Consider the following 24,164-nt stretch of genomic DNA (forward strand, 5'->3'; position numbering starts at 1 on the left):
CAGCACAGCCCAGCACCCACTCAGGCTGCTCCCACATCTTCTCATGCTGTTGGAGATGGAATGAAATTGATGCCATCTCACCTGACCTTACCTCAGCACCCCCTTAGCAAACAGCACATACAGCCCTGAGTAGTGACCCCTGAACTGACATCTGCTGTTCTGGGGGACAGTGTGTTGGGGGCAGGAATGGGATGGCAGCTGGTGGGCCTTCTCAGTCCCTAGGGAGCCATGTGGCTGTGATCATTGAAGCCACTGAAGTCAGCTCGCCTGCTGTCACTGGCTGGCCCCGATCTCAGTGCCACCTGTAGTGAGGAGAAGTCTCAGCATGTGTTGGGAAGAAGGGGCCAGGGGACTTGTCTTCCCGGAGATTTAGCTCTCTGCCAACCTTGCTGCGTGTTCCTCACTTGTCCCAGTATATTCAACCTCTCCATTTCTCTGCCCTCCGTGGTATTGGAGGCTAACTTCCATAAACGAACTACTTTTGAAAATAATGGAGTCAAAAGTGGGTATAGTATGCTTCTCTGTACACACACGCGTGCGCGCGCGCGCACACACACACACACACACACACGCAGACAGACAGACAGACACACACACACTTGTTACAAGGAACATCTTTCAAGAATATTAGTGTTTACTTCAGGGGAGGGGATAACAGCCCCTGTTCATCTGGGGTAGGAGGCAAACTGACATAGCTAAAAGTCTGGGTGTATCTCATTACACCTCATGAATGTTTTATCATGTGCAAGCATTTATTTTTCCATTAAAAACATTGCAACTATGTGCATGAGAAAAGAGAGCATGGAGATGGAGCCAGGAGCTATACTGGGGCTGTTGACCATGTTCATCTACAGTCGCTGAACTTGCTTTGTCATCCCTTCCTACCTCTCCCACTGAAGTCAACTGCGGTCCACACTCTGATCAAGCTCTGCAGCCTCTTCCAGAATGCCCACCCCCACCCCCACGAGGGTATGCGGTCTCATGTCTGCACAGCAGGGAGGGAGACACTGGAGTCAGGGACTGGTGCTGTGGAAGGGCATCGGGTTATCAGGGCAGTGGGAGGCCTCGCACAACAGAATCCTGAATGCTTCTCTGTTGAGTCCTCTAGAGCTGTGTTGGGCAGCTGAGGCTCCCTCGGGAGACATGGTGCCTTTGTCTGATGATTGATCTGAGACAGTACCGTATGGAAGCATGGCAGTCACTGAAAGGATGTGTGAGTGGAGAAACAGAGAGGAAAATGTACAAATGAGCATTTCACATAAGCACTGGCCGCAGGGTACTGGGGTGGGCCACATGGGTATGGGGAGTCTTTAATAGCACTTTCTGGAATTGGAGAAAAGAAGGGGCCGATGGCAAAGACACATCAACTTACTCAGCTTCAAGGAGCACATGCTACGTTCAGAGTTCCTATGCTGGGTGGTACGACACTAAAGAGGGCACGGGGAAGATGGCTCAGTGTAGTGCTTGCTGTACAGTCAAAAGGATATGCATTTGGATCCCCAGCATGTATGACAGATAGGCGTGTCTGTCACCCCAGTACTTGGGATAGGTGTGGGGTTAGGAGGGAGCAGACACAGAGGAGTCCCTGAGACTTACTGTCTAGCTGATGTCTAGCAAACCAGTGAGCTCCAAATTTACTGAGAGGTTCTGTCTTAAATAAGGTGGGAAACAACACAGGAAGACCCTTAATTGAGTTTCTGCCCTTTATACATATGTACAATGTACACAAGCATGCCCAAGCACACACACACATATACACACACACCATACATACACACATACCACACATGCACACACACACACCATATGCACACATACATACATCATATACATACATAGCATACACATACCACATGTGATGGTTTGCATATGCTTGACCCAGGGAGTGGCACTACTGAAAGGTGTGGCCTTGTTGGAGGAACTATGTCACTGTGGGGTTGGGCTTGGAGACCCTCCTCCTAGCTGCCTGGGGATGTTCAGTCTGTTCTTGGCTTCCTTCGGGTGAAGATGTAGAACTCAGCTCCTCCTGCACCATGCTTGCCTGGGTGCTGCCCTGCTCCTGCCTTGATGATAATGGATTGAACCTCTGAACCTGTAAGCCAGCCCCAATTAAATGTTGTTCTTTATAAAACTTACATTGGTCATGGTATTTCTTCACAGCAATAAGATCCTAACTAAGACACTACACATGCATATACACACTACGCACACATCACACATACACACACAGCATACACACAGCATACTATACACATACTTCACATGCACACACATACACACACACCTCACAACATACTATACACATATACCATACTCATACATTCACTACATATGCACACACACATCCATGCACACATGCACACACACATACACACACTATATATAATACACACCTCACTCACATATACACACACCTCACATACACACGCCATACGCACATACTTCACTCACACACCTCACAACACACCTTACACACACCTCACATACACCATAAACACACACACGCACACACACACAATCACACATACCACACGTATATACCATATACAAACACCTCACACACACACACACCTCACACACAAACCTCACTCACACACCTCACACACCCACACCATACACACATACCACACACAGAGACACATATACCATATATACATACCACACATATATACTCACACATCATATATACATACATACCTCACTTACACATACACATACACCATACACTCACACACACACACAAACACCATATACACATACCACAAACACAGGCACACACAGACAGACACACACACCTCACATACCATACATACATTCCACACACACAGACACATATACACTCCTACACCACACACACACACACACACACACACACACACACAATCACACAAAAAGAAAGAAGAGGCACAGAACAGCAGCAACAAGGAGGGGCTTGGAGGTCTCTGAGAGTTAGGCTGGGAACTTGAGTGATGTGCAGAGCAAGGTCGAGAGAAGGTTGACTTGAAAGACTGATGAACTTTAGACTTGTTGAAGGATTTGACCTGAAGTCGATTCCAAAGACGGAGATGCTGATGAATCTGATTTTAGGATGAGTCACTACCCTTCAAACAGTGTGCTTTTATTCTTCCTTTCAACTTTTGAGCAACCAAGTTCCCTCTAGCTCCAGGGTTCTGAAAGCCAGGTGACATTTCTACTGCTAAAATCAAATAAATACCACTCTTTTTTTTTTTTTCCCTAAAGGAGCTGATAAGATTTCCTTAACTTTAAGTCCTCTACCCAGAAGAATTTTTAAATCCTATCACTGGCTATTATGTATTCTTTTTAGAACTCTCTTTTTAAAAAGACACACAATGGGGATCTGATTTAACAGAAATTCAAATACGATTTTTTTCCTCTCTGTGAAATTAAAGGACTGAACTCATCGGAGATCTTTACTGTTGCCTTTTTGCTCTAACATATACCTTCCTCTGTGCGGCTAGGGAATGTTGATTTGATGATTAACTAGGCTGCTGGGCCTCTGATGAGGCTGGGGCAATACTGGTCAGCCAGTCCCTGAAGCCCAGGAATTCTCTCCCACCCAAAAGCCTATGTCCTGTTGCCCCCTTTCAAAGAACATGAGCAACTCCAAGTTCAAAGAGGCTGAGGTTCAGCTTGCCTCTGTGGCCTCTAATGGTCCAGCAACACAATGGCAAGCCACAGCCTCAAAGAAAAGTTCTTGTTACATTTCTTGTTACATTTCTTGAAGTCCAGCATGCTCCAAGTCAGGTGGAATTGACCACACCTGAGAACCTTTCCACTTCTACTTGTCAGAGAAGGAAAGAGTTACTTGTACTGGGCTTTTGAATGAACCTGTCAATGGGGAAGTTGCTGGAGGGGCTATTTGGTAGTTTGAATGAGATTGGCCACCATGGGCCCATATTTAAATGCTTGGTCACCAGGAAGTGTCACTATTTGAAAAGGTCAGAAGGTGTGGCTTTGTTGGAGGAAGTGTGCCATTGGGGGGGGTGGGCTTTAAGGTTTTAAATACTCAAGCTAGGCCCAGTGTCTTGATCTCTGCCCGTGGGATTAAGATGTAGCATTCAGCTACTTCTCAAGCACCACGCTTGCCTGCTGCCATGCTTCCTGCCATGATGGTAATCATGTAGATTTCTGAAACTACAAGCCAGCCCCAATTAAATGCTTTCCTTTATCAGAGTTGCCTTGGTCATAGTGTCTCTTCACAACAGTAGAACACTGACCAAGATCACATCCATCAGGAAAAAGAAGTTACACCGTGAGGGTCAGATTGTGTCAGGGCCCAAGGCTGGATTCTTTTTTTTTTTTTTCCTTTTCTTTTTTTCGGAGCTGGGGACCAAACCCAGGGCCTTGCACTTGCTAGGCAAGCACTCTACCACTGAGCTAAATCCCCAACCCCAAGGCTGGATTCCTTATGCCTGAGTTCTGCTCATGAATTCCTTGATCTGCGTTCTAGGAAGGGACAGCTGATCTTTCCTGTGGCCACTCCACCACTGGTTTTTGTTTTTGTTTTTAAATATTTATTTATTATGTATACATCATACGGCTTTCTGCCTGCATGTATGCCTGCAGTCCAGAAGAGGACATCAGATCTCAACAGAAGAGGACATCAGATCTCAATACGGATGGTTATGAGCCACCATGTGGTTTCTGGGAATTGAACTCAGGACCTCTGGAAGAGCAGACAGTGCTCTTAACCTCTGAGCCATCTCTCCAGCCCCAAGCCACCACTGTTTCTATCGTCCTTACAGCAGATGCTTCTTGCAGTTTAAGGCACAGGAAACTTTCCATTACATAATCACAACAATGACACCAGCTAACACCTACCGGGTCCTTCTAATGGACCTTGCCTTTGACACAATATGAGAATAATTGGAGGTTTTAGTACAGTGTTGCTAAGAAACTTTAAAACAAGAGACAGCCTGGCTTGGCGGCAGAAGCATATAATCTCAGCTACTCAGGAGGCTAAGGCAGGCAGATTATAGATTCAAGGCCTTTCTGGGCCACCTAGTGAGATACTGTCTCACAAATGAAGTCACACAAAATAACCTCCAAACATAAAACCAACCAACAGACAAACACACATAAAAAAATAGCATAAAACACAAAGTAAAAGAGAGACCCCAAAGAGAAGCAGTAGGGTCTTCTTCTGATGCACACGTGCTAGGTCACGCGTCTTCTTTTTTTTTTTTTTTTTTTTTTTCTTCTCTTTTCAATTCTCAATTTGAAAACCCTGGGATGATTTTCCTGGGTTTTGTTTCTAGAACAATAATGATGTCATTGGTGTCACCATGCTACAATTAGCTCATCACTCGTTGCTTGAGATGTTGACATTAGCTGAGAGTTCTGTCTACTGTCAGACCTGGAGTTGGTTTCAGCTATTCTATGGAGGTACGTGTGCCCGTGTGAAGGAGTCAAATCATCTCTGTCAGCATCCCAGAATGTGTAGGGGAAGCAGGCTCAGCCCACAGGTGACATGTGCTGGGGGCCAGGAAGTAAGCAATGCCTGGGTCAGGCAGTGAACTTCAGTTCCCATATGAGAGTCCAATGCAGGGCTATTGCACACAGACACGAGGTAATGTGTTGACTTAGCTCTCTCACTAACCCACAGGGCACATTTAACAGTGAGCACAAAAGGTATTTTAGTTTCCCATAGTTACCATAGTTCCTGGGTTTAAAGTGTCGTTCAGTTAAAACAAAACAAAGTAACGAGTGATGAAGAACAAAATGGTAACCCACTAAATTTTGTGAACATTTTGAGTTAACCAGGAAAACATTTGTTAATACATGGTTTCTTAACCTTTAATGTATATGACAAACAAGACTGACCTTGAGAAGGTAGGATGTGCTTGGCACATTTGCACATGCTATCCCAGTTTAATTCCTGTTATGTAGCAGAAACCTCTATACAGGATGCAGAGTCACACAATGTGTAGGATAAGAGGCTAGAGTTAAAGAGAAAGGTAAGAAGTATTTGCAGACTGGAGAGATGGCTTAGCTCTTCCAGAGGACTTTGATTCCTTTCCTACTAACCACATGGTGACTCACAACCATCTTTAACTTCCGTTCCAGGGCATTCTGTGCCCTCTTCTAACCTTTGTGAGCATCATGCCTGATATACATGCATGCACATAACATTTAAAAATTAAATTTAAAAATTATTTACAGAAAAAGTTAAGTCTAGATTTCCTATTTTGTCCATATGGACTGGTTCATTTGAGTTCTACTATGTTCCAGTCTAAAAGAGTTTGCTTTGAAAAACCTACATCACAGTTTTGCAGTTTCATTATAGCTCTGAACAGCAATAAGAAAGACGATACATATGTTGATATGTCATATAAGGTTCATATAGATAATGTAACTTCAGAGATTAATTTTGGAGGCTTTTTGTATGTACAGAGCCGTTTATAAAAATAAATATTGAAAACTTTGTAACTAAATATGCTGAACGAATATACATTTGACGTTGTTCCTTTGTGCACCACTGTATTACCATCTTAAATTCATCAGTGAGGAAGCTGAGCTCAGAAGATTCCAGTAGCTTGTTCAAGGAGAAACAGATAGATTCAGACTTAGAACTTTCTGATTCTAGAGTCTCTGCCTTCCTCAGTGTGTGTGTGCTCTGACTTCTAAAATCATTTGTTCAGGATACAATGCCTGGAAGAATGTTTATAAGTTGGAATTTGCCTGAATACTTATTTTTTTAAAAATTTGAGATTATAATTGCAAAAACTTCCCCTTCCCTTTTTTCTAATTATGCATTTCCCTATTTGATATTTCTTTTATTTTTTGAGATTATAATTATAGAATTTTCCTTCCCTTTTCTCTCATTATGCATTTTCAATAGCTTTCATTCAAAAGACGGATTTCCTGAGGCTAAAAGATAAATCATGCGAAGGGTAAATGTGGATTGGATCGGTGTCATATGGTTAAAATTCAAACCTTCTCAGGTACAGACACTTTCATATACCCATCCATTCATCCAGATGCACTATGCACCATCCACCAAACCCACAATTTTGCATATTAATAAAAATAGGCATTTCAGAACTAGTTCTCAAATGTCCGGAATAATTCTTATTGGGGAATAACTTATTCTAGGCTTTATGATATGTTGATTCTGAATATGTTGGAAATATTGGAATGGGTACCACTCACAGCCACCCGGGAATGATGTGGACTTTACGAGTTCAGGAAACAGAAGCAATAGTTTTTACCTGTTGTGTTGAAACCAAAGAGGAGAGGGCAGGACACAGCAAAAGCCAGCACCCACACAGCTGTGATCATGAGTGCCACACGTCTACAGGAGCTCTGCCCGGTGCCGTGCTGATAGTGAACTGGCATGACCACCGCTGTGTACCTGTGAAAGGGTAAAGGCAGGTGTGAGGCATGATGGGAGCAGTGGTTGTAAGAGATTACTAGAGGGCGACTCACATTGAAATACATGACAAGAGAAAAGTTCCTTAGGTGAAGAGAGTTAGGAAAAGTGATTACAGAAGAAGGAGCAGAAAGATGTAAGGGCTGGATGGTGGGGAGGAGTGCTGTGGAATGCTGTCATGGGACACCAATGACATAGCATGGTATTCATTAACCCACTGCAGCCATGGGTAGCTGCACAAGACCTGCATAAGGCCAAGCCAACGGAATCAGTCAAGATTCCAGCAGGCAGCACAGGGTTCACAGGATTACAAAGTGGGGGTGGGAGAAGAAGGGAGAGGAGAGAGGAGATAGAGGAGTGGGAGGGAGGGAGAGAGGGAAAAAATCTCTTAGTGAGATACAAAGAAAGAGAGAGAGGGAGAGGGAGAAGGAGAGGGAGAGATCATTAAACGAGGTGACAATGTGTTGGGGGGTGTGGGTAGGGGAGGCCTGGGTTGAGAGTGGGTGTGCTCAAGATACAATGCATACATGTATGAAATTGTCAAAAAAGATATTTTAAAGAAGGAAAAATGTTTGAGCGAGATAACAGAAAGGCTAAGAGAGATGAACTCATTGGAGCATCCACAGAGAAAGGGAGAAAGAATAGTCAACCGAGAGACAGAGAGCAGCAGTGAGCTGTGAGGTGGCCTTCCTCTCGAACTCCGGCATAACCCACAACCTGCCTTCTACTCACAGGCCCCACACTCTGAAGACTTTGGGTGTGGGTTCGTGTCATTCTTCCACACTTTGCCAGATGGCATCAGTCCTGTGTCCCTGCTTGTATGCGAGCATACATTCTACTCACAGAGGGATAAGCATTCCAACTAAGAGAGGTTTGGAAAATAGAGCTAACATCCGAGTGGAGGCTTATTTGGGAATCCACTTTGCATGCACATGGTATGTTAGTCTTTTTTGTGTCTGGGACAAATATCTGAGAGAAACCACTTAAAAGGAGAAAGGGTTATTTTGGCTCACAGGATTAGCAATCGAGTGGCTCTACTGCCTTGGGAGTTCAGTGAGGCTGAACACTGTGGTGGTAAGACTGTGTGGAAGAGGAGGTTTCTCATCTCAAGCATCCAGCAAGCAGAGAGGAGAAGCAGGCAGGAGCCTTGGCCAGCAAATACCCTTCAAAGGCATTTCCCTGATGACCTACTTCCTCTAAGTAGGTACCACCTTCACAGTCCCATCGCCTTCCAACAGTCCATTCATGTTTTCATGACATCAGTGGACTGCACCAGGCCAGACCCCTTGAGCTCGAATGGTCTCAGAATGCACATGCAGACATACCCAGGGGAGGGATTTCTAATCTCACAGGTAGGTCCCAATCCAATCAAACTGATGATCAAGACCGACCACCCCACACAGTCAAAGTCTTTCCTGTAGTTCCATTAGCTAGTCTATTCTTTGGTTATTCTTCACACACATTTCCACTGCTTGTCAGACATCCGTAGACACACTCAAGATGCTTGAACCAGAGCCTGGCTCCCCACGCCCGTTCACTCAGCTCTACTTTTTTACCTTCTTTAAGAAGACCAGACACAACTCCCAGACCTTCTGATTGCCCTTTGACCTTTCCATATCACTTACTTCCTCATTTCACTTTCAATTCAGGGTTTATCCAGCCACCCCCCCCTGCCCCCTCTGCTGTACGCTATATATAGCATATGACCCGCTCTATGCAGGCCCCATTCTGGATGGATAGACTGGAGTAAGTGACATCAACCCTGTCCCCATTGAGCTTAGAGTTCAGTAAAGGAGAGGGATGACAAAAAATGCAAGCAAACATGTCCAGAAAAAAAAAAAAGAAAGAAAGAAAGATACCGGGAAGGAAGTGCATTGTATGAGGTGGTGGAGAATGACGGAAGAGGTCAGTTGGGGGAAACCGGGACAAGCGTGTGGCGTTAGAGGGACTCAGCTGTTCTGGGCAGAAAAGCAGTAGAAGAGGCTATCAGCGATCCATTGTGATCTGCTCTCCACTTAGCCTAAGCCACCCTACGCTCTACTCTCCAGGTGGACTTTGCTACCAGGTTGTTTACATCAATTTCACGATGTCTTCCCCACCTCCATAGCTAAAATCTCCGAGACAGAAGAATTCCAGGATTCTGCTGGCTATAATCCCTTCCCATTGTACACGGGAGAGACCTATGTGTCATGTAACATCCCTCTGTGACTAGATTACTAATCCCTCGGCTCTGGGTTAATCAAAAGGGACATTGTTCTGGGAAAGCCTGACCGTATCAGGTGAACCTTAAAAAGAGGCCGAGTTGTTCCCCAAGTCAAAGAGCTTCAAAGGGTGAGATTTATCCTGCCTTGAACATCAAAACTTCCCTAGTTTACTCTTCAGCACAGAAGAGCACAGAGAAGCCTGGGTAGTAACATGCAAGATAGTGAGAACCACACTGCTACAGTCGTAAGAAACTGAGTCCTACTGACAACCTGAGTCTGTGAGGAGGACTATTCTAAGGTTCAGAAAAGCTCACACCTTGGGCTCTGTCTTGTAAACCACAGCTACTCTGCAGTGCTCGGACTTACAAGGATTGTGAAGTTAAAGTGGGTTGTAGTTTATATTTCTAAACCTGTGTTAATTTGTTCCACCACAGCAGAAAATAAACATACTGTCATTGAGACTCCTCTTTTACACACAGATTAATTTTCTTCAGCACGGGCTCTCAACTTCCTTTGCGAACATGATCTTCTGTTGATTCCTGGCGTGTACTCATGGCTTCAGCCAAACCCGTCTGTTGTTGGATATTTTTCCATAGTCTTTGTCCAGTCCGTTATCCTGCCTCCTCCCTGGGAGTTCAACTGTAGCCTCCATGATATCTCTCAGATAGTTACTTTTGACTTTGAGCTTACAGTGTTTCAGTGCCCATCAATGGCACCAACATCCTAAGTGTCGTTGTCTTGAGTCGTCCTTGAACTTGTCTCACTGATGGAAAGAGATTAGCCACTTGGTTTAGGTTACCAAATGGCTCAAAGCATCGTATAGCTCAGTATTCCCCAGAGGTCCATGTACGAAGCAAGTAGGCCGCCTTGAGCCAGCCAGGCTCAGAGGGCTTTAGCTATGGGTCTAAATGTAGACCCACGATTTTTGTCTTTTCGGTTTCCAGGGAAGCAGGATGCCAGATTTAAGGCAGGAGCCTCCTTACTCTGTCATGTGCATCTCAAAGCTTGGGCAGAGGGAGAGCAAGGTGCATGCTGGGTAAGCAGGGTTTGCGCGATGTCGCCTGTTTCTCCCGTGTGTGTCCTTTGCTTGCATTCCACCTCTGCCTTGTATGTAGCTACTTTCCAAGAGTAACACGGCTTAAAGACTGCTGTGAGTCTTGAGATGAAAGCTAGTGACTTCCTTCTGAAGAGGGAGAAACAGGATTCTTGAGTCCTGTTAAAAGTCCCATTCCTTTCTCCTGGAGCAGTTACACAGCATGCCTCGTCTGGTGGCCTTCCAAGCCTATCAGTCCGAGGACTTCTTTTCCGCTCGGGCTCCAAATCAAATGTGGTCATTAGGCTCACTTTGTGGTGACCCCAGGAGCCTTTGGGAGAGGGGCTGCGACTTAAATTCTGCTGCTGTTATGAAACGGTTGCTACGGCTAGATGAAGGCTAGGGAGTGGAAAGATGTGACTACTTTCTCCGGCGCGGACTTGCTGTAGGCAAAGTCCTCCTTTTTTTTTTTTTTCTTTTCTTTTTTTCGGAGCTGGGGACCGAACCCAGGGCCTTGTGCTTCCTAGGCAAGCGCTCTACCACTGAGCTAAATCCCCAACCCCCTCCTTTTTTTTAATACTTACGTTTTTATATATAAATTTTATTACAAAAATTGCAAATAAAGACATCACACAGGCGCAAACAGGCTCAAATCCTGAGACATCAAAGAATCCAGCCATGCTAAATATTCAGTGATGTGCTAACAAAGAGGGAACAATTCTCTCTCTCTCTCTCTCTCTCTCTCTCTCTCTCTCTCTACACACACACACACACACACACACACACACACACGGCCCTAATTTGTAACATGCATCAATTTCTGTTGTGTAAGTTTACCCACCACCGCTCATGTCAAACCACCACCAAAGGCTCGATAACCAACCTGAAACGTTCCTAGAACATTGGTCTCACCAGCGTGGTTCTAGCACACTAGCGGGAATGGTATGCTGTCTTAAACGAGCTTTCAATGCTTATTTATTTCAATGAGCAAGAGATTATACAGAACATGACTCTGCTTATGAGAGGAACCAGCTTCAGGGAAGGCAGAATGGACCCAAAGTTTCACTCTGGAGTGCTTGCTGCCAAGCCAGGTCTGACATCTCTGGGGCCAATGTCTTTGACAAAGACCCCATTCCCTCTCAAAGGCACATGTGGCTGTCTTAGTCCTGCAGGGAAGCAAGGGTTTGTTGGTGAGAAAATCAGTGTCCCACTTGTTTGTACTTGGGAGACCAGTGTGAATGCTCAGAACGGAACTTCCCCAAGTAGCTTGATGCTAAGTGCCAGTATGTTGGGGTGTGGGGAATGTGGGGATGGGGGTTGGGGAGTGTGGGGGTGTACTATTAAAATGCACATCCCCAAGCTATTCCCCGAGTGGTTTCCATGCGGTACTTCTAAAGTAAAGCCCAGAAACGTATTTTTAACATCTAATGTATCTTATTAGACAAGTCTGAGGAAAGTCTGCATTAGGGAGAATTTCTGTCAAAGCTTCGTGCTCACTTGGGTAAGAGACGAGAGACAAGACTACAGTCTTTCATTGTCACAGTATGCTTTTTAGTTCTTCTTAACCGATTAAACCGTTAGAATAAATGAGGCCCCCCAGCATGTCGTAGGTGGGTGGCTGAGACCTCGAGGCTGTTCCAAAATCCACCATTGGAGGGCACCAAAATGCAGCAAGAACTTCGCCAGCTCCGCTGGGGTGAGAAGTTCACGACTCACCTGGGGGCTCTCGAGGCTCTGTGGGGAGGCAGAGAGGGAAAACCGCCCCCCTTAGTTCCTGGAGCCCTGCGAGGACCCTGCATTCCTACCCAGGGAGACTGTTTAGCCTCCGGTTTCCTCTCTGAGCGATTAGCTGAAGGCCAACCGCAGGCAAGCGGAGGCCAAAGCGCTGGGTCAGGCTTGGCCTGGCTTGGATGGAGAAGGAACCCTGGCTAGGGTCACCTCCCTTGGAGGTATTCCCAGTCCCACTACCTTCTTTGTGTTCCAGCTTCTGGCGTTTTCGGCCCTTTCTCCCGTGGAATACTCAGCCTACCCGAATGCAGTCAGTGTATACTCCGTAAAGCCCTGGGACTTAGGACTGGCTGGGGTCTGAAATCCGGCTCCGCGGCTTAACAGCGGGGGGCCGGTGGCTTGAGTTTTCTGATACAAATTTTCTAACAGGACTGTTCACAGCTATTGAATAAGATTACAGTTGTGAAGGGTTTTTTTGCGGGGTTTGTTTGTTTGTTTTTAATACAATTTAAAAGGCGGTTCTTACTGTATTGCCATCACTATCGAGATAATCTAAGAGATCCACGATTGTTCCGTGTGGTTTTAGGTTTTATGATTGTGATTCTTTCCCTCCTGGTTGTCAGGTAGTGCGCATTAAATTTATCTATCAGACAAGTGTTGAGCGCTTTCTTGTGCCGTGCCAGCCACTGTTGAAGGGCTGAGGTAGTTACTGATGTCTCTGTTAAACAGACACAGGAACCAAACAGCCTGAAGTCGCTTTGCTGTAAGGCTTAGATGTTGAAGTTGGCAGTGTAGACTTCGCAGCTAGGGCCCCAGGGTCTGGCTCCAGGGCCGTTACTGTAGGAGATACTGGCTGCACAAGCTGGCTTGGTGGCATACGCCTATAATGTCAGCATTCGAGGGGTGAGGGTGGAGGCAGGAGAATCACAGACTTGATGGTAGCTACCATAACCCTAGAGATGTCGCTCTGTGGAAGAATGCAAGTTCAACATATTCAAAATGGTAGGTTCCATCCCTAGTCCTGGGGAGGAAAAAAGATGGCAGTGACTTTTGGTTCAGTTTATTTGTTTCCTAATAGCTTTGTGATTCTAGTCACCTCCACCGAGTGTGTGTGTGTGTGTGTGTGTGTGTGTGTGTGCATGTGATGGGACAACATACTCACTTTGCTGGAGTGTTATAAATGTTAGCTAATTTTGTTTTTGTTGTCTGTACATCCATACAAATTAGGATAACCGAAACATGGAGGACATAGGAAATTATACTTCTAGCAGTGAACTACAGCCATGACCTCTACAGGTCCCTAACTTTTGTCAAGAATGGGGGCTATTTTTGCGATTTAGAGAGTACTCTTATCTAAATCGATGGAAGATTGGGTCTAGTTTGGGACCCATGATGAAGCCCGTGATGAAGGACAGCAGGCTCTTCAGCACACATGGAGCACCCTTCGATTCTCGGTCTACCTGGCCGATTGCTCATTAAAGTCTTAATATCATGACTGTCCAGCCGAAGCTACCGCTATCCGTTCTCCTCAAGTGGGGGTTCTCTCGGTGACTGTTAGAGGAGAGAAGCTCCCGGCCTGGGTGGGAGGGCCTGACTCTAACTCCCTGCCTGGGTTTAATGAGCCCAGAGCTCTGAAGGCTGCTTTTCACCACCTTTTATTTGGTCAGACAGGGGGCTCAATAAATCTTTAGTTCTGTGGACTCCCCTGGTGGAGTTGTTGAAGGAGAAAGCTTTTTGCAAATGACTGGAAAGCCCTTTGCAAATATAAAGTGCTTATTTAGATGCAAACTAAAAATCCAAGGTGCCTGTGACTCATCTGGTACCTATTGTGCTCTCTGCAAAGGCGCGGAGGCTTGCTTGTGTGATGGGTGCCATTTGAGAGCCACTTAAAGATCTCTCTGGTGAATGAATTTGGTTGCATTATTCCCAGACTCCTCTCTGAAGACTCTAATTTTCACCGCTTTGGTCATGTCCTCCTTTCCTGACACATTCTCAGCAGCCTCCTTGAGTTAGCACTGACCCAGGATGCAGTGGGAGGACTGACCTGCTGGGAAGATGGGGGAGCCATGGTGTGGGGGCTTGCGATCAGAGGGCTTCCCACTCTGATTTTTAAAAAGGAGAAAAAAAAAAAACGGCTTTAATCCAAGCATCCAGAGCCAAGCCTAAGAATCTAATGACAATAGTATTTATTACTTGCTTTCAAAATCCCTTTTATCATTTCTTTTCTTTCTTTCTTTTTTTCCCCTATCTCTTACTACCCTGCTATTATGGACAAGGGCTTCATGACCAAAAAAAGTACTGAATCCATTTGGTCAAGTTTGTCAGGCTGATGACTGGCATTGTGTGAAGACCAAAGGTCTGTGTGAATGACTGCATTTCTAATGAATTGACCAGCTATCTGGCATCACATGAACAGATTTTAATGCTGTGTATCGCACACTGCTGGGAAGGAGAATGGAGACAGCTTTTCTGAGGCCTGTTTTCTTTCCTAGAATGGGGGTGGGGAGCTCTGTTTTGAGGTTTGCTGAGGACAGTCCATTATGAAATGTAAGCCCCTGCCCCGTTGAGACTGGAGGCACAGCTCTTCCTTGAGAGCTATGCATTCTGGGGGCTTTCCTATATGAGTCAGAAGACTCCTCAAAGTTTATTCTTGCTGGTTGGGTTTTAAGTAGTGAAAGGTGGCGTGTGTGTGTGTGTGTGTGTGTGTGTGTGTGTGTGTGTGTGAATATGGCTGTGGCGAGCAAAATGATGACCGTCTGCAAATTGGAGAACGGTGGGCCGGCCCTCCTATGGCCAACTCAGTCAAATGAAACACTAGCTGCATTCTGTTCCCAGAACCTCTTTTGTAAGGCCCATGTTCCCATTCTCTCTCTCTTTCTCCCCCTCTCTCTCCCTCCCTCTCTCTCTCTCTCTCTCTCTCTCTCTCTCTCTCTCTCTCTCTCTCTCTCTGTGTGTGTGTTGAACATACAGGCATACTTTCATTGGGGTAGAGAGGAAGATCAGGACTCAGCTGTTCCACAGTCTCTCTAGAACTCTGTCTACTCTTCTTCATGTTCTTAGTGGTTATAGGTGACTCAGCCCCACCCAGCAGCCTGAGGAGTTCTCTCAGGGACCTCCTTCCAGGCACAGCCTGAGTTCTGGACTTTACTTCAGAAAAGAATTTCAGTCTGAGTCCGTATGAAGCAGATTAAGAGTTTATAGGGGAAAAATAGTAACAGGTTTAAGTTTAAACATTAGGAGAAAGAGAGATTTAGGAAGAGAGCAGTATACACCCAAGACAGGAGTGTGGACTTCTCAAGAGTCCCGTTTAAGTGTCTTTATATGACTGAAGTTACATTGTTTAAAGGTTTTAAAAGCACCCCTCCCTCTTTTGGTAAGTGAGGTCATAGAGTGGTTTTGGGGATACACCAGAGAGGAGTACAGACTTGTAAGATAAAACCATAGATGAGGTTAGTATTCATCATCTAGGCTAACCTCAGACTCATGCTCCATGTGCCTCTTCACTGTGTCCTACCAGAGGCATCACCACAGCTAGCATCATAGGTGGGATGAGGGAGAAAAATGGGAGAGTGGGTGAAGGAGGGTTAAGTAGGGAGAGAGCAAGAGAGGGGCAGAAGAGGTATGCGATGAGGGCTCCATCACTAACACTAAGGATGCTCGAAAAGTGTGATGGCTATTCCTGCTTGTCAGCTTGACTATGTTTGGAATGACATCAAATCCAAAAATGGAGGGGACACCTGTGAAGGAGTTTTGATCTGGATCTTGAGGTATGAAGACACACCATTGATCTGGGCTACATCTTCTGCCGGAAGCCTATGTGTGGAAGAAGGAAGCTTTTGTACTTTGCTTGCTCTCACCTTGTGAGCAAGTCTACTCCTTCACTGGCATTAAAGCCTACCTCTTTGGAATTCCAGCATCTACTGAAGACCAGGTAAGATATCCAGCCTCATGGACTGAGCAACTTCTAGATTTTTGGACTTTCTGTTCATAGCCAGCCATTGTTGGATTAGCTGGACCAGAGCTAAATCTCCTTTGTTCATTTTAAAATTTATTCTATAAGTTCTATTTATTACTTTAGAGAACCTTGACTAATACAAAAGGCCATATGGGAACATAAGCTTCATATATATGCATATATTTGATATATATTTGCATATATTTGCATATACACACATATAAAAGGTTTGATTGGAGTTACCCTACATAGAGGATAATTTTTATCTTAGAAGCCTTAGGTGTGGGATATCTCTTTTGAGTTGTTTGTCAAAGGTTCCCTGAAGACTCCCCAACAATTTAGGCTACTGTCCTCTTCTCTTGGTTGACCACCAAAACTCGATGGTAAGACCCTATTGCTGAAGATACTATACACTTTTGGTCACAGAACATGGGGAAAGCAAGTTAGTACTGACCAGGAGACTTTCTTTCTGCTGGCTTCCTTGTAGGAGGCAGAGATATGCTTATGTTGGCTGCTGGGGGCAGAGCTGTGGAGTTGCTAATGGTCTTACCTAGCTGTGGACCTTGTGAAGTACAATAATGACTGGTGTTGCAGGGCACGCCCATGGATGCAATACTCGTTTTTATGTAATGGGGGTAACCAGGGCTTCTTAATTAGGCCTGCTCTTCAGGAGAAAATGAATGTCTGGCACTGTAAATCTGACCAATGGATGGGGAGCTCACAGGCTCTAGGGGTAAACCTACCACTATTATTCTATTAAAGAGACATCGTATCAGATGTCCCTCTAAATTCATGCCTTTGTACTCATAGATTAGTGCAGCCTTTTTGCCTCACCAGAGAAGTTTCTTTGTGCAGTGGATACAGTTAATTCAGAAACTCACAGTTGGTCAAGGGTCAGAGAATAAGTCAGCACAAATGGCAAATGGGACATTGACGTCCTTTCAGCACCAAGGCTTGGGTACCATTACAGTAGGAAGGGCAGGAAGATGTTAAGAGCCAGAGATCAGAGAGGACTGGAGTGAAACAGTGTCTTCTAGACATGAAGACTGTTACACTCATGAACTCCCAGCAATGATGGTTATCTGCATAAGACCTACACAAGATCAAGCCCAGTCCACATTCTAGCATGGCAGAGCAGGGCTCATGAGCCCCCATCCCTAACTGAGGAGGTATGGCCCTTGGTAGGTTGGCCACATTCCAGTGGATGTCCCCAAAACAATTAGAACAATTATTCAAAAGAAAGGATATGAAGTTGGGAAGGGGTTGAGGAGGTAAGCAAAATAGTAGGAATGAATACGATCAAAATATATTGTAGGGAATTCTGAAAGAATTAATAAAAACACTGCATCAAGATAGTCATTGTCAACTCAGATGATTTAAGAATCACTTAGGATACACACCCTTGGGCATGGCTGTGCCAGTGTTTCCAGAGAGATTTAACTGAAGAGGGAAGACTTCTCTTGAATGTGGGCTGCACCATCCCCATGAGCGGGATACTGGACTGAATAAAAAGGGGAAACAAGAGGAAATCCACTGAGGGCCAGCATTCATCTTTTTACTTCCTAATTGTGTGAGCAATGTGACTAGCCACCTCATGCTCCTGCCGTAGAGCCTTCTCCTACGAGAGAGACTGCACTCTCAGATTGTGAACCAAAACAAACCCTTCCTTAAGTAGTTGCTTTCGCTGGGTATTTTGCCATAGCAACAAGAGAAGCAACTAATACGGTAGGTTAGAAGGGTCAAAGGGATTCTTATAATAATAAGTCATAAGGGTAAGAAATGCATCTTGACTGCGAACAGACTTACTTGTTTATAGATTCTCAGTAAGTTACAGGTTTGCACCTGGGGGAGAATAAGGTTAATCTCAAAGGTCTTATGTGCGTTGGCTTCAAGCAGAGTTTATTATTACCTCAGCATTATCTGAAATAGCACAATTAAAAAGGAAGGTTATTGTCTCTATGTAGGTGTGCTGGTTAGTTGTCAACTTGACACACACACAGACATCTCTGAGAAGAGGGAGTCTTAACTGAGAAAATGCTTTCATGAGATTGACCTGTAGAGAAATCAGCGAGGTTATTGTCTTGTACACACAGTGATTGATGTAAAAGGATCCAGCACACTGTGGGTGGTGCCACCCTGGGCTTTCGATCCTGGGTGAGAAGCCCGGTGAGGTGGCTTAATGGTTAGGGGCTTTGACTGTTCTTCTCTAGGGGACCTAGGCTCCATTCCTAGCACCGACATAATAATTCACAACTGTCTGTATGACTCCAGTTCAAGAGATCTGATTCTCTTTTCTGGTTTTCAAGGGCACATACAAACATGCAGGCAAAACACCCATACAAATAAAATCAATCAATATATCAAAATCTGTTTTTAAAAGAGAGTGCCAGCAAGATGGCTCAGTGGTAAAGAAATACAAGCTGCCAAGCCTGACAACCTGAGTTCATCCCTCAGGACCCACATGGAGGAAGGAGACAGCCAAGTCTCAAAGTCGTTCACTGTTCTCCACTGAAGGAATGCACACACACACACACACACACACACACACACACACACACACACACACCAGACACATACACACAAGACACACATACACACACACATACCAGACACATACACACAAGACACACATACACACACACAAACACCAGACACACACACACACACATATACACACACCAGACACATACACACAAGACACACACACACATATGCACATACACATACACACACCAGACACATACATACAAGACACACACACACACACACACACACCAGACACACAAACACATCAGACACACACATACCAGACACACACATACCAGACACACACACATACACACACACCAGACACATACACATGAGACACACACACACAAGACACACACACCAGACACACACACATACACACACACACCAGACACATGCACACATGAGACACACACATAAGACACACACACACACACACCAGACACACACACACATGAGACACACACGCAAGACACACACACCAGACACACACACACACACACACACCAGACACATGCACACCAGATACACACACCAGACACAAACACACATACACACATACACCAGACACACACACATACACACCAGATACACACAAACCAGACACACACACACACACACCAGACACATACACACCAGACACACACACCAGACACACACACCAGTCACACACACAGAAACCAGACACATATACACCAGACACACACACACACCAGACACACACACACACACACAAACACACCAGACACATGTACACCAGATACACACACCAGACACAAACACACATACACACATACACCAGACACACACACATACACACCAGACACACACAAACCAGACACACACACACACACACACACACACACACCAGACACATACACACCAGACACACACACCAGACACACACACCAGTCACACACACAGAAACCAGACACATACACACCAGACACACACACACACACCAGACACACACACACACACACACACACACATACACCAGACACATACACACCAGACACACACACCAGACACACACACACACACACACACACACACACACAGCAGACACATACACACCAGACACACACACACACCAGACACACACACACGTGAACAAATAAAATTGGAAAAATTTAATAAACGAGAATGTCTGATAAAAAGAAAGTAGGCTGAGCCTCCTGGGAATGATGATCGGGTGGCAGAGTCCTCCATGGCCCTGCTTTAGTTCCTGTCTCCAGATCCCTGTCCTGTTTGAGTTTCTTATCTGACTTCCCTCAGGGATGAGCCTGCAAGTATACGAGGAAATAAACACCTTTCTCTCCAAGCTGCTTTTGTCACGGTGTTTTATTATAATAATAGAAACACTAAGTCGGTAGGCAATCTTCATGGCGCAGTTGTGCCAAAATTCTTGAGTCTGAGCTGGTGAGACATCAACCAGATTCTGTCTTGTCTCACTTGGAAGCTAACTCTCTCTCAGTCTCTCATGCCCATGAAGAGAGGGAGAGAGCATTTGTGGGAGGAGCATTGGCCACCTTAGCCAGGAACCGTTGTGTTCAGCTTAGCATTCTTGACTCAAGCTGTGTAATTGGCAAGACAGGGAGAACCTGAGGAGGTAAGGACACAGGCCCAGTATAGGTGTTCAGGCTGGGCTGGTAAAGATAATAATAAGGCAAGCCCACTATTTGTATTAATAGCCAAAAACATTATAAAATTCCTATCACTTTATTTTTTAACAGTGCTATGGAAAAGGATTCACATAGTATGTAATTAATCCACCTACAGTCTATAATTTAATCTTTTTTGGTATATTTACAGAATTATGAATGCACATTCTGTATTTAATTTTATTAGGATTATTAATTTTATGTATATGAGCACACTGTAGCTTTCTTCAGATACACCAGAAGAAGGCATCGGACCCCATTAAAGATGGTTGTGAGTCATACCTCCAGCCCCCACAGTCTGTATTTTAACACACGCTTTTAGTGGTATTATTTCTAGTGCTGTAGTACTTTTCCTTCTCAGTTAAATGGCTTATCAAGGGCTATCAGTAAGAAAGCATCTGCTGTGGTGGTTTGGTTTCAGTATTACCATAGGAAAGGTTCATTTCAACTCTATGGTTCTTATTTCAGCACGTGGAAGGAAGTTTGGCGCTGTTGCTGCATTGGCCACTTCTCCGAGCCACGTGAGAAAAGGCAGGCTGCAGCTCACAGAGTGACAGTGAGGACTCAGGGTATCTGAATTACATGGCGGGGCACAGAAGGCTCTCATGGAAACCGAGGCTGTTACAATGGCTAGCGTAGTGTTTTAGAAGGACATAAGTAAACACAGAAAGAGATTTAAAAAGTCGCTGTGCCACGTGAAGGCTAAACAAAATGAAGTGCACATGAAGAAGACACTTAGGAACCTACGATCTTGTAATCAAAGCAAAAAAAAAATCTTAGTAGGTGATGGGAGAGCATATAGGCCATGAAGGAGCAGGGGAGAATGCTGGGAGCTAAAGGTGGGGTTTGAGAAAAGAGAGGCAACCCACATTAATGAATAACGCTCCCAGAAGACATGGGAAGACCTCATTATTGGGCTCAGGTTACCTCCTTTATGAGTTAGGTAAGAAAGGCCCTAGAGGACGCCCAGACAACACTGACTTTTGCCATGGGTGGTATAGTTGCCTACCATACCTATATAGTAAGTCCCCATTGCTAAGATACTGCACACTTTGGTTGCAGGATGTAGAGAAATGCGTTTTGAACTGGTCAGGAAACCCTCCCAGCTGGCTGGCTTTCACACTGCTGGAAGATGGTGTGCAAGCTGCCGGAGGGAAAGAGACAGCAATGGCCTTGTCCGGGGATAGACCCTGCGCGCTACAAGGACAAGCCAGGTAAAATACGCCCACTGACGTCTCTGAACCTTCCTGGTTCACAGGAGGATACCGATGCCTGGTGTTGGAAACATTGTCAAAACCCAAGACTAAGGTAGTCGTAGGCACTAGGGGAGGCCCCATTAATGTCGCTTTTCTTTTCATTCATTTATTTTATAGATTTTGAGACAGGGTCTCTCTCTGTAGTTCTGGCTGTCCTAGAATTCACTATGTTGTCCAGGTTGGTCTCGAACTCACAGAGATCTGCCTGCCTCTGCCTCCAGAGTCCATGTGCTACCACAGCTGGCTTCATGTTGCTTTTCTAAGGGTTTGTGTTGTCAAATATACCTATCTAAAGATGTATGTTTGTATCCACAGACTTGTGTCACTTCCAATCTTGGCCAGACAAGTGTCTTACTCCAGTGGGTGTTGTTAATCTGGAGACACACCACCACATAAAGTGCTCAAAATGAACGACACTCACATAAAGTGCTCAAAATGAACGACGCCGAGTACCGAGATGTAGGGGGAGCATCTATATCTGACCCCCCTTCCATTCCCCAAGGCTCAGAGAACACTGGGGACGAGAGAGCAGAAAGAATGTAAGAGCTGGGGGAGTGGGGAATGCTGGGAAATGCTCTCCTCTGGACCCAGGGGTGCCCGTTGCACACAGGAACACGAGGCACTGTCTGTTATCCCACAAGATCTGCATATGAGGAAGACAAGGCGTACTGTACATTGCAGCATGGAGGGAGAAGGGCCTCCTGAGGCTCCATTCTTACTGGTAGTTGAAGGAGGGAAAGTTATGATTCTTTAGGAATGTGGCCTCTGGTAGGTTCTCCATGCCCCATTGGATGACTTCGTGCCCACTGGCATATGGGCAGCGCTCATGGGTTAAAATAATTATAAAGAATGGCATAAAGTCAGAAGGGAGATGTGATTGGGCATGTTCTGGGTGGAACTAGGGGTAGGAGTGAGAGGTAGGTAAGACCAAGATATGTTGTATATATGTGTGAAAATTTCTAAGAACAAGCAAAAATTAGAAAAAAAAAGAAAGAAAGGAAGGAAGGGAGAGAGAAAGAAAGGAAGGAAGGGAGAAAGAAAGGAAGGAAGGAAAGAAGGAAGGAAGAAGAAAGAAAGAAAGAAAGAAAGAAAGAAAGAGAGAAAGAAAGAGAGAAAGAAAGAGAGAGAGAGAAAACAGGAGCTGCAGCGATGAGTCAGTGGTTAAGAGAGCTGGCTGTTCTACCAGAGAACCAGGGTTCAATTCCCAGCACCAACATGGTGGGTGACTCACAGTCCTCTGTAACCACAGTCCCAGGGGGATTTGACTCCCTCTTTTGGCCTCCTGGGGTACTGCATGTCTGTGGTACACAGGTATTCATGCAGGCAAAGCCACATTCACATAAAAAAAAAGATTTAAAAAATAAAAATAAGAAAAGAAAAAAGTGAATTTAGATGACGATGACGAGAGAGAAAGAGAGGGGGGAGGGAGAGGGAGGGAGGGGAAGAGAGGGAGGGGGGAAGGAGAGAGAGAGGGAGAGAGGGAGAGAGGGAGAGAGGGAGAGAGGGAGAGAGGGAGAGAGGGAGAGAGGGAGAGAGAGAGAGAGAGAGAGAGAGAGAGAGAGAGAGAGAGAGAGCGCAGAGCATGGTCATATTGAATCCTTGAATAGACCAAGGAAGCACTGTAACATTTTGAGTTGGACAACAGAACTGTGGCGTTATTTTCAGAGGTTCTGAAGCACCAGGTAGATAGCTGTGATCAGTGAGAGGTCCCCTCAACCTCAAGTCAGCAAGGGCGAATAGAAGCAAATTTGAAAAAATATATGAAAATAGAGATGATAAGTGTATATTGGTTGACGGTGGTAGGTAGAAGGGATACAAGTTTTGAAAATTAAGATTTAAGAATAGACATGATACCAGTGAGAGATTATTAGTGAAGAGACTGCTATTTAGAATTCAGAGAGGGAAGAGGGGATATCTAGCTGGATATCTGGTGAGGTTCACGAGGAAACTTAGGGTAATTCATTTGGAGTCACATAAACATGAATTCAAATTCCCAGATCACAGGGGAAACTGGCGATGCTAAGGATGCATGACTATCTTTTCAGTGGAAGTGATGCCTTTCCTGTGCTTTAACCCTGAAAGCTGGGAATTGGAGGTGATTAACAGCCTAGTGATCTGTGATATTTGTTGGGCCAGGCCATAACAAGCTTCCACAATTAGGACTGGATATGGCTTAGATGCTCCCATAACTAAGACCAGAGGTGGCCAATAGCCCGAGTGGCCTCTATGCTATCTTCCTGAAAGAAATGACATGTGCCCTGAGTTGAATTTTGATGTAATTGTGCTTCTTTGTACACTGGGGTTGTGTTACACCAGGAAACTTTTCCTCCCCAAATTATATCACGTTTATATGCTGGCAATAAACTACCCAGCATCAGACTCTCTAAGTTGGATGCAGTTTG

The 24,164-nt window shown here is 45.1% G+C and overlaps 1 protein-coding gene across 4 annotated transcripts in view; it reads right to left on the bottom strand.

Annotated features, from left to right (window-relative positions):
• The window catches only part of Drd3 (dopamine receptor D3), a 62,159-nt gene that overhangs the window by 8,603 nt on the left and 29,392 nt on the right, over positions 1-24,164 (bottom strand). For all 4 annotated transcript variants that reach the window (XM_087575975.1, XM_087575977.1, XM_087575976.1 and 1 more), the window contains one exon: positions 7,233-7,375. In XM_087575975.1, coding sequence (XP_087432101.1) covers positions 7,233-7,375 — 143 coding nt within the window. The remainder of the gene's footprint in view (positions 1-7,232; positions 7,376-24,164) is intronic.

The sequence above is a fragment of the Rattus norvegicus genome, chromosome 11 (genome assembly GCF_021556685.1).
Source record: "Rattus norvegicus strain SHRSP/BbbUtx chromosome 11, alternate assembly SHRSP_T2T, whole genome shotgun sequence".
NCBI classification, from domain to species: Eukaryota; Metazoa; Chordata; class Mammalia; order Rodentia; family Muridae; genus Rattus; species Rattus norvegicus.